This window comes from Callorhinchus milii, unplaced genomic scaffold (genome assembly GCF_018977255.1).
Source record: "Callorhinchus milii isolate IMCB2004 unplaced genomic scaffold, IMCB_Cmil_1.0 Scaffold4, whole genome shotgun sequence".
Lineage (NCBI taxonomy): Eukaryota > Metazoa > Chordata > Chondrichthyes > Chimaeriformes > Callorhinchidae > Callorhinchus > Callorhinchus milii.
This window is the reverse complement of record NW_024704745.1, coordinates 57,788,817-57,802,185: the sequence shown is the minus strand read 5'-3', so window position 1 is coordinate 57,802,185 and position 13,369 is coordinate 57,788,817. Positions and strand designations below refer to the sequence as shown.

At 37.2% G+C, this 13,369-nt stretch overlaps 1 protein-coding gene across 10 annotated transcripts in view; it reads right to left on the bottom strand.

Moving 5' to 3' along the window:
* The window catches only part of dlg2 (discs, large homolog 2 (Drosophila)), a 430,051-nt gene that overhangs the window by 82,246 nt on the left and 334,436 nt on the right, over positions 1-13,369 (bottom strand). For all 10 annotated transcript variants that reach the window (XM_042334109.1, XM_042334110.1, XM_042334111.1 and 7 more), the window contains one exon: positions 10,785-10,899. In XM_042334109.1, coding sequence (XP_042190043.1) covers positions 10,785-10,899 — 115 coding nt within the window. The remainder of the gene's footprint in view (positions 1-10,784; positions 10,900-13,369) is intronic.

The following is a 13,369-nucleotide window of genomic DNA, read 5'->3' as shown; positions in this document are numbered from 1 at the left end:
CCCTGTGAACTGTGTTTCCCTTCTCTCAGGAAACAAGAGAGGTTCAGGTGAAGATGGGGCATTTGACCTCACCCTTTCAGAAGACCCACTCTATCACCTTCCTATCGAAGAATCAACCTATTTTCTTAACGAGTCCAGCATTCTGGCCTCAAACACACTTGTGTTTGTGTAACCTGGTAATTTCCCTCTGGGTAAAGAAATATTTCCCAGTGTCTGTCCTTAAATTGTCTGTCGCTTTGAGACGTCTCAAAGACGTGATAAGGCGCTATATCAAATGCAAGAATTATTATTATTATTATATTATTATTATTGATCTCCCTGCACTGTTTCTAGGGCCCCTTGTGTCCCAAAACACACAATCCTTTTGCATCAATTAAAATGAGAAGCACAGTACTTCCATCTCCCTTTAAAATGCAAGAACATATTGTGTAACAGAAAGTATTCCAATAGGCAAAGTTTAACAGGTTTGTATAAGATATAAGTCCTCTAATTCACACTTACCCAACTGAACTTCAGCTTTGAGAATATGATACTATTTGACATAATAGTTTGTAGGTGTCCTTCTATGCTACCAAAACAGCAGGAGAGGAGACAACAGCAACAAACATTTTTAACGAATAGAGATTAAAGGAAAATAAATCACAATCCAAATATCACATATTTAGAATAAAAAAAACTTGGAAGTATCACAATGTACCTGGGTGTACCAGTACCAGCAAATGTTTTGTGTTGGATTCATGATTGAATCTATTCTTTAATTTTATTGGTTATCTTTGAGTGTTTTTTTTTCTCTTTTTGTTAGATGGCAAGATGCCAAGCACACGTGATCAGGGTATTCTATACAATTTGGCTTGTGCCTAATCATTTCTAGGACTGACAATTGTGGTACAATTAATGTTAAGTTTTATCAAGTGATAATCAACAGTTGCTCACCAGGAGAAGGTCATCACATGTACAGACCTACATAGCTTGAACATCTGGTTGCTGTTTACGTTGTACTTTGAATAGACAATCGGTGCAATTTCACCATGAAAATTAGGCTGAGCAGAACAATTCAGAAGCAAATCTTGCTGGAATTCCACTCCTAAGATGACCATGGGGAAGTGGTTCTGGTAGTGCTTCAATTTGCACAAATAAGTACAAATACAGTGAATGAAATTTGATTCAGATTGCTCCTTTACCCCTACACTGAACTCAGCATCCCTACTGTAGGTTGGAGTCCAGTAGCTCAGTGGTTAGAGCACTCGCTTTGCAAGTGAGAGACCTGAGTTCAATTCCAGGCAGAGGGCGAAACCTTGGGCAAGTTTCCTTCCTAATAATAATCCCTCCAAAAACAAAACAATAATAAATTGGTCATTTTCAATCTACGACTGTTTGTGGGACATTGCTGTACGCAATAGGCTGCCGCGTTCGCCCACAAATATACAGTCAATTCACTTTACAGTGTGTTCTGTGAAGCAATTTGGGACGTCCTCCGGACGTGAAAAAGCGCTATATCAAATGCAAGGATTATTATTATTATTATTATGAACAGTGCCTGGTCAATGCAAGGTGGGATGAGAAGAGAAAGAAGTAGGAATTCAGTGTTTGACTCCACATCGCTCTATTGATGGAAGCAATATTGCTTTGGGGTCCAGGCATATAGACAGGGCATGATTTAATAATATAATAATAATAATAATCCTTGCATTTGATATAGCGCTTTTCACGTCTTCTAGACGTCCCAAAGCGCTTCACAGAATATACTGTAAAGTGAATTGACTGTATATTTGTGGGCGAACACGACAGCCAATTGCGCACAGCAATGTTCCACAAACAGTCATGGATTGAAAATGACCAATTTATTATTGTTTTGTTATTTTGGAGGGATTATTATTAGGCATGTGGAGTAAAGAAACTTGCCCAAGGTGTCGCCCTGCCTGGAATTGAACTCAGGTCTCTCGCTTGCAAAGCGAGTGCTCTAACCACTGAGCTACAGGACTCCACATTTATTACATTTTGTGATTTATTCATTATAAAACAAATCACCATATTATTTCATCAGAAAACAAAACTGATAAAATAATAAGAAGAATCCTTACATTTAGTACAGCAACCATTCATATTTTATATTTCTTATTCATATTTCTATGGAGGACGTCCCATAGCACCTCACAGGGTATACTGTGAAGTGTATTGACTGTGTTTTGTTGGTGGAAGCTAACATGCTGTTTGAGATTAAGACAGTTAAAGGTACACTTTTTTTCCCACACGTAAAATTTTATGAAGTAAACAAAATCAAACCACATGTTCCCATCATTTCCATGTTGTATTGTGCTGAAAATTAAGTATTACTTTTCTAGATATTCTCCTCCCAAGCAAAAAAAACCCAGGTGTTCATGAAGACAAAGTTTCTTTAAAACGAAGAAACAATGCCCGGGTTCAGATAAAATATATGTTTAATTATACTTACCTTACTCTGTTGCTAGTGAATAACCCTACCTACCTTCATAGTTACATTCTGTCTCCTCAGTTTATTTACAAAACACAATGGATTTAAAAATTAGGAGCTAAATAAAATAGCAGCTGTCTTGTTGAAGATAAGCAGTTATCCTCATCTAAATATCACTTACTTGCATTCAAACATTATTTTTAAGGGGATGCTTCTTCCCTTTATTAAATGGCATAAATGATAGCCTAAAAATGGAAATAGTGTGAATAATTCCTCTCACATTTCAGTAATCACAAAACACGTTCCCCTGAAAACAGTCTGCTGTAAACAGATTTTATGATGTTTCTATAGCAACTGTGTGAAATGGATTCTGTGAGGATGATAAATTTGCCGGAGTGAAAGGATTGTTAAATACAGCTTGATTAATGATTTGAAGTGAAGATTTAACATGTATGCCCAATATCCATTTAATTTTGTAGCTCCAACAATTCCTCAGGATTTCTGGGAAGTACTGGAATAGTAGTTTGAGTCTCTGTGTTCTGTGTCATTCTGGTGATATTCCCAAACAAAAAAGTAATAATGTGTATATGTCGATAGGGATTAATCTTGGAGGACAAAGTGAACTCAACATCCTCTGCAATAGGCTCTCCTTTACACCTTGACCCTACTTCAAAGAGTCAGCAACAAAGTTCACAGCAGCACCCTAAAGCACAGTGAAGACATGATTTACTTTGTAAAGGATTCTAATTATAGCATCCGGTTAGAAATGATTTGCTGCTTGTGTAAATTAAAGTGACGTTTGGAGTAGTTGTGCTTGTAGTCAAATGTATACCACCAGGACAGAAACTGAATCTAAATGGAACCCAAATCCATCAAATACTGTAGATACACATTTTCAGCTTTTCCATTCTATCTTGGATGTTAGATAGAACATTTATACAGACTGTAGGACAGATAGTTCAAGTCTAATTTTCTATAAGATTGTTTCCACAAACAGTTTTTGTTATACAAAAATACATAAATCTGTACCTTCCAGGTCATAGAACATTAGTAGGGTAAACTAATGTGTGTTGCACCATTCATTGTGTATTCCCTGTCATTTTTCATAATTTAATATCAAACAATTCTGTGCTTTAGAGGAGGGAGGGAGGGAGGGAGGGGAAAGAGAAAGTAACACCATTTTCTTTCCTCTTTTGAATTTTTCAACAGAAATAAGTAAAAACTAGAAATAAAGATACAACATTTCTGAAACAGTGTTGAGACAGAAACTGAGGTCTGATAGGAGATATCAGACAAAGTCAGACATGCTGCTGTTTTGCATGTAGAAGATGTACAATAAGATTCTGCTTGTATCGCTAATGTGTGAGGAGGAGCCGGATCACAAGGGCATATTATTCAAGGAGACTAAAATGGAGATTAAACAGTCTAAAAAACATTATTAAAAGAAATGACATTATTTGTATTACTGCAGTAATACAGCTTTCATTGAATTCCCTCAAATGGTTTCTCACCTAACGCACCCCAGGGTTATCTATATGCTTCCCCTTGTTGACACAGATATACCACTCAGCTCTATCTCTCTGCCTCCACCCTTAATTCCAGGACTCTTTATGTACTGACAAATTGCTGTCAGACATTTGTTCAGTTTTTGAGAACATTTTCATACCTATGGCTCTGATCACCATTTTCTATCCATGAAACATTGCCCATTTACATCTTTATCTCACCCTAACCACTGGCAAAACCTTTAATCATGACTTCATGGAGTATTTTAATAATCGTCTTATTAGCCATCCTAACACAAACCTCCATAAGCTATAACTCATCCAAAATTACAGCCCATGTTCTCCCCTGCATTAAAAGGCCTACAGGGTTTTACATCTGCCTATCATGTAATCTCTTTCAGCCTATTTTCTTGCTGATGCACTCTACTCTTTGAGTTCTTGCTTACTCCTCCTGAGGCAAAAACTTGCTTAAAAGCGAATATATTGTAGCAGGCATAGGGATACCATGGAAGAAGCAGTCAATGCCAGCCAAGGTTGGTAAACAAACAATTTCAACTTCATTCGTCTCAACTCCAACAGATCAGATAAACCATATAAATGGGATCCATGGTAAAGGGATATCAGTTCCCTAACCTGTTCAATTATTTCCACCAGTTACAGTTACAACAACCCCCCCAAATAATATTGGTCATTCACTTCATGGCTGTTTGTGCGACATTGCTGTGCATATATTGCCTGTCACGAAACACAGTCACTGTGTGACTTTACAATGTATTCTGTGAAGAAAAAAATGTGTTCTCTTGAAATGAAAGGCTCTGAACCAAATGTAAAGATTATTATTAATAATAGTACTAGCAGTATGTGGTAAAATTATAGAGCCTTCTATATTGTTGTGCATAATTAATGGTTATAAGCTGCCGGCTATACAGGATTTTAAAGGATTTTTACAAAAGATCAAAAAAATTAAGCATTTTCCTCAAAATCTTCAGATTTTTATATTACATTTGTGAAATGAAAAGTAAGCCATTTTAAAACAGAGCAGAAAAAATCTAACTGTTACAGGACTCGAGAGATGACTTTTGCTGTTTTTAACAAAATTCATTTTCAGAATCACTAAGAAAATCATATCGGAAAGACAGGATTAAAATCACCCAGACTAAATTTGGTAAAAATTAAATGTCTACCTTCGGTATCAATGAAAACTAAGGAACAATATAACGAACCAGACAAACAGTGCAATAAAGGTCAGGATGATTGCAGACAACAGATAATTTAATAAAGAAGGTCACTTTAATTTTAAAATTAAAAGTGACTTTTGCCTTTCCTTTATTCGATGAGAGTGATGAGGCAGTAAAAATAATTATTTGCTGCACGTCTGTGACTAATTCAGATACATCCCACCCTTTTCTTAAGATTCCAATCTGATTAGACCACTAACATTTTGAGTGCTAAGATGTTTACCATGCCATGGATCTTGCAATGGGTAAAATGCTTTAATCACAACTGATTATGTTAGAATATGATGTTAGAATGTGGGATGAGAAAATAGATTTTAATAAACACTTCAATACACATGAATCACCAGAACCTGCAGTTTAAAAAACAAGCTTACTATCAAAAACTCTCTTATAATTTTATTATCATGCAAGTGTCCATGAATTTTAAATTCAGCTCTGTTTTACATGCTGTGTAATACACTCAAGAGTTGAGCATAATTTAAACATGTTCAGAAAGAAAAAGATGAAAAGCACATTAATCCTTAAAGAATTGTATTTCTTTGAAAGAACAGCAGTCTGTTTCCCATTCTTTTTCTAAAATGATAAACCAAAAACCAAAAGTACACTGCTGAATAGAGAACTCAAAAATACCCTAAATATAAAGGTAAATTTATGTGCATTGAAACAAATTTAGTTGACAATTTTTCCAGATTTAGGACTAAGATTTCTAGTTTTCATTCATATCATCATATGAACAACCGAAAAGTTTTGTGCCATCACATTAAGCACCGAATATTCAAAAGTAGATTTTAATACAGTTCCATAATTTCAGCTGGACCAAAAGGAAAAAATAGCTGTAAAATACACATGGAACTATAAATGAACAAGCTTTTCAGATTTCAAAATATGGACCAATGAGCAGCCACTGTTGTGTTCTTCAAAAAGGCATGAGTGCGATTCTGAAGCTGATATAATGCTGAAAATTAGAATTCCATTTCTGATTCTCTAGTCCTCGCATTAATAATACATGTTCTTTACCTTCAGCCCCATCCCCATCCCCTGCCATGGCAGTGCTATGCATTTTGGATTGTTAACACAAGGTAAATAAATCTTTTAATACAGCAATTGTGACAGCAATTATGCTTAGTAGCAATCCAACAACAATAAGGAGTCCGATATGTTATTGCCATGATTCGGGACTAACTAAAGGTTAATTAATTTCTGTAATAATCTTTTAGATACCACAAACATATTCCATGGCGCCGTGGGTGGGAGATGTTCATGGATAGATTATCCCAAATTCCAAAGTTAATTGAGCAAAAACAGCCGAATATTCTTCTATATCCACTATTCAACTATGGTCTGCTTCCTTCCACAAACTTCAACCTTGTGCCCAGAAGGCAACAAGACATTGTGTCGTTTGGACTACTTGTTCACAACAAAGATCTGAATGAAGAGGCTTTGACCCATTTGATCCCATTCTTCCAGAATATCCATCAAACTGCGTTCCCATGACAACATTAAGCTATTTTTTAAATGAGTCCAGTGCTTGGCTTCAACCACCCTCCTGGCAGCCTGATTCATTTCTTCTTCTTCTGCTGTTTTGGTACATGTACATTCCTAAAATATTGTTGTCAGTTTAATTTTTCAACCCCGGGCAGAATTCTGCTATTTGTTGTCAATTTGAAATGTTATTAAAGAGTATATCAAGAGACTAACTCATTAGCAACATTAAAAAGCAATTCCTTAAAAATTCTTAGATACTCCAAGCAGCTTAATCCCAATTTACATGTTTGTTCATATCAATCTGTACTTCTCTTCACTGCTCTAACAAACCATATATGGTAGAGCCTTGAAATGCAATTCCACTCCACCACTTTTTCCTCAAACAGCTCTGCACCAGCTTTAATAACAACAATGCCTGAATTTTTTGGAACCTTTAAATTATTGGTAAATTATAAACTGAAACATGAATTATCAAAATAGTTCTGTATTTGCCTGGGATTGTTGTCTTATGTCAAATCATGACATAATAATAATCCTTGCATTTGATATAGCGTCTTATCGCATCGTTGAGACGTCACAAAGCTCTTCACAGAATATACTGTAAAGTTAACTGACTGTAGCAGCCAATTGCACAAAGAAGTGTCTTACAAACAGTCATGGATTGATTGACCACATTTTTTTAAGGGATTATTACCCCTGGAAAGCGATTCGCCAATCGACTAACAACCATGTTCCTACTCACTGCTAAGTAAACAGAGGTGTGTGGAGTAAGGAAACTTGCTCAAGATTTCGCCTTGGATTCCGTCACAGGCTAGTTAGTGCTCTAACCAATACGCTAAAACGGCAACAAAACTCAAACTGCTCAACATTATCCAGGGGAAGAGCAGTTTGCTTCATCAGCACCATGGCTACTCACTCAGCTTAACATCCATTCCCTGACCCACAGAACATTGTGGCTGCAGTGGATACTATTTACAGACTGCACTGCAACAACTTACCAACCTTACTTGAACAGCACCTCCCAGACCTGAGACCTTTACCATTCAGAATAACAAGAATAGTGTCATGACAGAAATACTGTGACGGTAAACAGAGGCGTATGGAGTAAGGAAACTTGCTCAAGATTTCGCCTTGGATTCCGTCACAGGCTAGTTAGTGCTCTAACCAATACGCTAAAACGGCAACAAAACTCAAACTGCTCAACATTATCCAGGGGAAGAGCAGTTTGCTTCATCAGCACCATGGCTACTCACTCAGCTTAACATCCATTCCCTGACCCACAGAACATTGTGGCTGCAGTGGATACTATTTACAGACTGCACTGCAACAACTTACCAACCTTACTTGAACAGCACCTCCCAGACCTGAGACCTTTACCATTCAGAATAACAAGAATAGTGTCATGACAGAAATACTGTGACGGTAAACAGAGGCGTATGGAGTAAGGAAACTTGCTGAAGGTTTCACCCTGTCCGGGAATCGAACCTGGATCCTCTCACTTGTGAGGCGAGTGCTCTATCCAATCACCTCCAGGTTTCTCTCCAAATCACATACCATAACTAACACAAATGACTGCTGAGTTTGCTTATAAAAGATCACTACACTAGACATTAAGTACTTGCTAGACGTTTTGAAACTTTACACATTGTATAAAATATGTGTTACTTCTTTGTTTCTTATTATTGGATATAAGAAAAAATGGGCAGTTCTTGCCATCTTTAAATTCCACCCTGATTCCCTGTATATAATTTGCCCCTTTTTTTAAATGAAGATTTTATTGTATTTCACTTCCTTTATTGTTCAAAGAACAAAACAAAGCTATCTGATCACAGCAGTCTGACAGGATATGCAGTTGTGAAAGTCTAAACACACTGAGGCTATCTACATGGCATTGTTAACATCAGTGTTTTTTTCTGTCAAAGGCAGCACTGCAGTATTAATGATGTATACAACAAAAAAATCAATGTCCAAACTCCAGGAAAAATGGTGAATAAATTGCTAACACATCTGACATATTTTGTTTATAACTTGTGGTGCTTGTGTTGCGGTGTGAAAATTGGCTGCCTTATTCGTGTATAACTTACTCAGTCAATTCACTTTACAGATATCCTGTGAAGAAGCACTTTTGAGATGTCTTCCTGATGTGAAAGGCTTTATATCAAATCCAATGATTATTATTTTTTAGAAGGCAAATACTCTCTGTAAATGTTTAGTCTGAATCCATCTAAGACATCCAGTACAATTTCTATTCTCATTTCAGTTTCAAAATGAAATGTAAAATAAATATAAATGTAAAACAAAGCCTTGTTGCTTATATGATTTATTCCCTCCCACCTTCAAATTATCTTTTCTTTTCGCCTACCTTTCCATTTCCCTCTTGTATGTTTTTTCCATACAAAAAAGGCAGATGAGCCAGATGGTCCCAGCCCTCTGCCAATATCACTATAATTGGCTGCTTGAAGCACATAAAAGTAATTCGGTTTCATTGGCCTTTAAGTTTTCCGCTCTCCCTATGAGGATGAGCTTATCTTATTTCTGTCACCTCCCTGACAGCCTTGCTGAGCTGGAGAATCTTCCATGTGGGAATTGGACAAAATATGTATGTCAAAATGCGTTTGTATGTCAGTCTGTCTCAGTTGGTAGCACTCTTGCCTCTGAGTCAGAGAGTTGTAGATTCAAACCTCACACCAGGACTACAAATTTACAGTCTAGGCTGACACTCCAATGCAGTGCTGGGGGTGTGTTTCATTGTTGGAGGTGCCTTCCTTCGGATGAGATGTTAAACCAAGATTCCGCCTGCCTGTTCGGGTGGATATGAAAGATCCCATGGCACTATTTGAAAAAGAGAAGGAAGTTTCTCCTGGTGTCCTGTCTATCAATCCCCCAAATAAAATTGGTCATTCACTGGGATATTGTTGTGTGTAAAATAGCTGCTGTGTTTGCCTACAAAATTTACACTTTATAGTATATACTGTGAAGCACTTTGAGACATCCTCCTAAGGTGAAACGTGCTAAGTCAAAATGCGAGGATTATTATTGACTTCTTCTATTCCCTGCTTGCCTCCCAGTCTACACTCTCCATAATCCACCACTCTCTGACGTGAAAGGTGCAATATCAAATATAAGTATTATTATTATAACATAATATCGCCAAACCACCAATCCAATAGAATTTTGATATAAAGTGATATCAGAAAATTCCATTCCATAAGACTGCATTGGATAAACGATGCCTGAGAAAAGATGAATATAGAATTTGTAAATTGCTCCCAAATCAGCAGATTAACAAGTATGGGGGTGGGGGTGGAGGTGGAGGGGCGGGGGTGTGGGGGGGTAGTTGCAGCTTTCTATATTAGAAGGTAGCACATTCATATCTAGTGGGAAGTACAGACAGACGATACTCTTAACAGTTTTTATAGCAACGTGATAAACACAGCCTATTCAGTTCACCACCCAGCAGTGGAGGCAATTACAGATAGCTTCCATTTATCGAAATATTTCACTGAAAATAACCTAAAAGATAACAGGAACAAACGTTTGATAAAATCTAAATACTGCATTTAATACAATACAATTTACATTTATATATTGTCTTTCACGTTGGGAGGATGTTTCAAAGTGCTTAACGCTGCTGGCTGGGTACCCGAGCTGGGCTGGAAGCTGAAGCGGGTGGGAAGGGGAAGGATGACTGAAAGTAGTGAGAATTAATATGTGTTCACTGCTTTTAGACATGCATTCTATGTGAAAGCAGGTTTACAATTGCAAGTCATTGTTGATGCAAATAGGAAAACTGATGTAAAGTGTATCCTTTTTGGCCAGATGTATAATTTGAAGTTGTGTAGGTCACACGATCATTGAGAACTTCTTACGTCTAACAGTGATACACAAGCTTCATTACCGCGGCTTGTTATCCTGTGAAAAGCCCCAGGTGGTGTCCGATCTATCTTGACAACCTTGTCATTTAAAACAATTGTTATTTTGTTACCTGTAGTTATTGTGGCATACAGTGTACTACCTCCTGAATAAGCGATCTCAGACAAACACATTTTTTAAAAAATGCATGCCCATTAGATTTTATGTAAATTATATGTCACCAGCTGACGAGAGGTAAATAAACAAACTTACCTTACATATAGTGAGCGTTTCTGATTGGTTCTTAGAGATCCAGACCCAGAACTCATACTGTGATTCATCATCTGTTCCCGCAAATCATGGATTTTTGCCTCAAAACGGCTGTACTCTGTATGGGGAAGGGGACGGGCCAAAAGAGAAAAAGAAAATCTTGTTAGCTTTTACCTTCCTAGAGTACTGTACATTCAACATCAGGTTCATCAAATACATAATGACAGCATTCAGCAAGACATCCTTCCTCTGCTCCCTCATCCCTTTCTTTCACCACCAGAAAACTCAATGCACATGGATAGAAATATAGCACTAGTCATAGAAATCAATAGCCATTTCCTAGGTGACAAAAATGTTTGTATTAAAGAAACTGATAAAATCAGGCTCAGTTTATCCAGCTTTAAATTTAACAGTTCCACACAATCTATTGCAGACACGCTGTATTTGGAGCTGAAAGGTTGAAGACTAAGACATAGTAGCAAACAAAATCCATCCTTGTCACACTGAATTATTGATTCTATCTGGTAAACTTCATCAACCTTTCAGATATCGCTTTGGTACTCTTCGACATCTTCTATTAAATGCTGCATACCTGGTTGCAAATTTACATAGAGACACACATAGGAATTGCACAATCAGGTTTACAAAACAACTCTATGAACAGCAGTCACATATTACAATCACCGGATTCTAAATAAAAAATATTTTCTGCCGGAAACGTTAAGGACAGTATACTATTTAAAAAAAAATACTGATTTTTAAAAATTGCCCTCATTTTGCTGATGGTTTTAACCCTTGGGAATTAAAACACTGGTATTTTAAACAGAAGAAGCTGGATTCCCTTGTATTTGTCCCAAAAGACGTATCTATCAACCAGCAAAACCCGCATTCTGGTCCAAAATGATTGTCAATATAAATAAAATTCTGGTCTCTTAACAACTGTAATTCTGTCATAGCTCAATCACGCAGCTCTTCCTAGCACACATCTTCCGCTCCATTGTACCAATTCAAGGCAAGGCTACAAGAAAGGATTTTAAGAAGCCTCCAATTTTTTTAATGAAAAAATCACAGCGTTACTACTGAGCAAAAAAAAGAGTTAAGAAAACAAAACAAAAATCTCAAATACCTGCAAAGTACAATTACAAAATTACATTGCAAACCATGCACACATTTACCACAGCAGGAGAACCTCGACAACCAACTGAGGGAAATCACCAGGGAAACCAAACACATTTAAATGGATTGCTATAAACCTCCAACCCAGTTAATTTCAGCAGATACATTTTAAATAGACACTGAGACTGGAGTCAGCATGCGATTATTGTTTCATGGATGATAAATCATTGATTTCTTTGCTGAAAACAAGCCTACCTTCCCAACCGTGTTCGACGCTCGCCAGAGATAATCACAAACTAGGACTACGCTATAACAGCAGCTGAAGCAACAGCAGCAGCAGCAGTAACAGCAGTCATACGCTCAAGACGGAATGACCCATTAAAAATGTGCAGTCAAACCCAGTGTCATTTGACAAAGTTGAAGCACCAGTGTTGCTCTTATTTCAACTAGTCCTCCTATCACTGCAGTCTGTAGTGCCACATGATAGAATGGTTTAATAGCTAATAACATCAAACAACAAAAAGCTTTAAATGCTGACAGCAGCTTTTTACTCTACAATCAGCCATCATTTACTGCATTTTATTTTTTATATCCCTCTTGCCTAGGGGTTTTGCGCTCACATATTCAGTCAGACGACCCAAGCTAATCATTCCTCATATTCCCCACAACTCTGAAACCTCCCCCCCACCCTATCTGAAAGTGACCTTGTTCCATATCACTTCATGTTCAAACAGGTCTCGAACGTCATACGAAAAAACGAATAGAAAATTTAAACCTTTTTGTTTATACGGAGTAAATCAAGGTTCTGTATCCCAAACATTAATATCAATGGACGGGCACTGTGTTAATATTTTTTGTGTCAATCAAAATGGGATGGGGCGTGATTTAATTTTGCATTTCAGTACTTCAAGACTGAACAGGCATATGTTAAGTTTAAAAATTACTTTGAAGCTACCATTTTATATACCACACTGTGATATACAATGTGAGGTGATCTGCAAAATGAACGTGAACAGTCTTTTACCCACAAAACATTTTGCATCAATTTGCCTTTAATTTGTATTAATTTACTCCACCATCAAGAAATGTCAGCTGATCCAAAATGCTGCTGTCCATATTATCATCCGTATCAAATCTCAATGGTCCATCACTCCAATCCTCACCAGGCTTCACTGTCTCCCTGTGTCTCTGTGGATTGATTTCAAGGACCTCACTCTGACCTATAAATCCCTTCACATGCTAAAACTTCCACTCGGATAACTTGGTCTGGCTACGTGTCGCTACCCTCTCTACCCATGCAAAGGTGGCTGAGCTTTCACATTCTACGCACTTAACTTATAGAACTCTCTTCCTTTCACCCCCGCCTCTCTATCTTCAAATCCCATTTTAAATCCTATCTCTTCAGCCTTTATTAGTATAGAAGATATATTCATCTCTCCTTTTCCTTGATCACCATCTGACCCCATCATTGC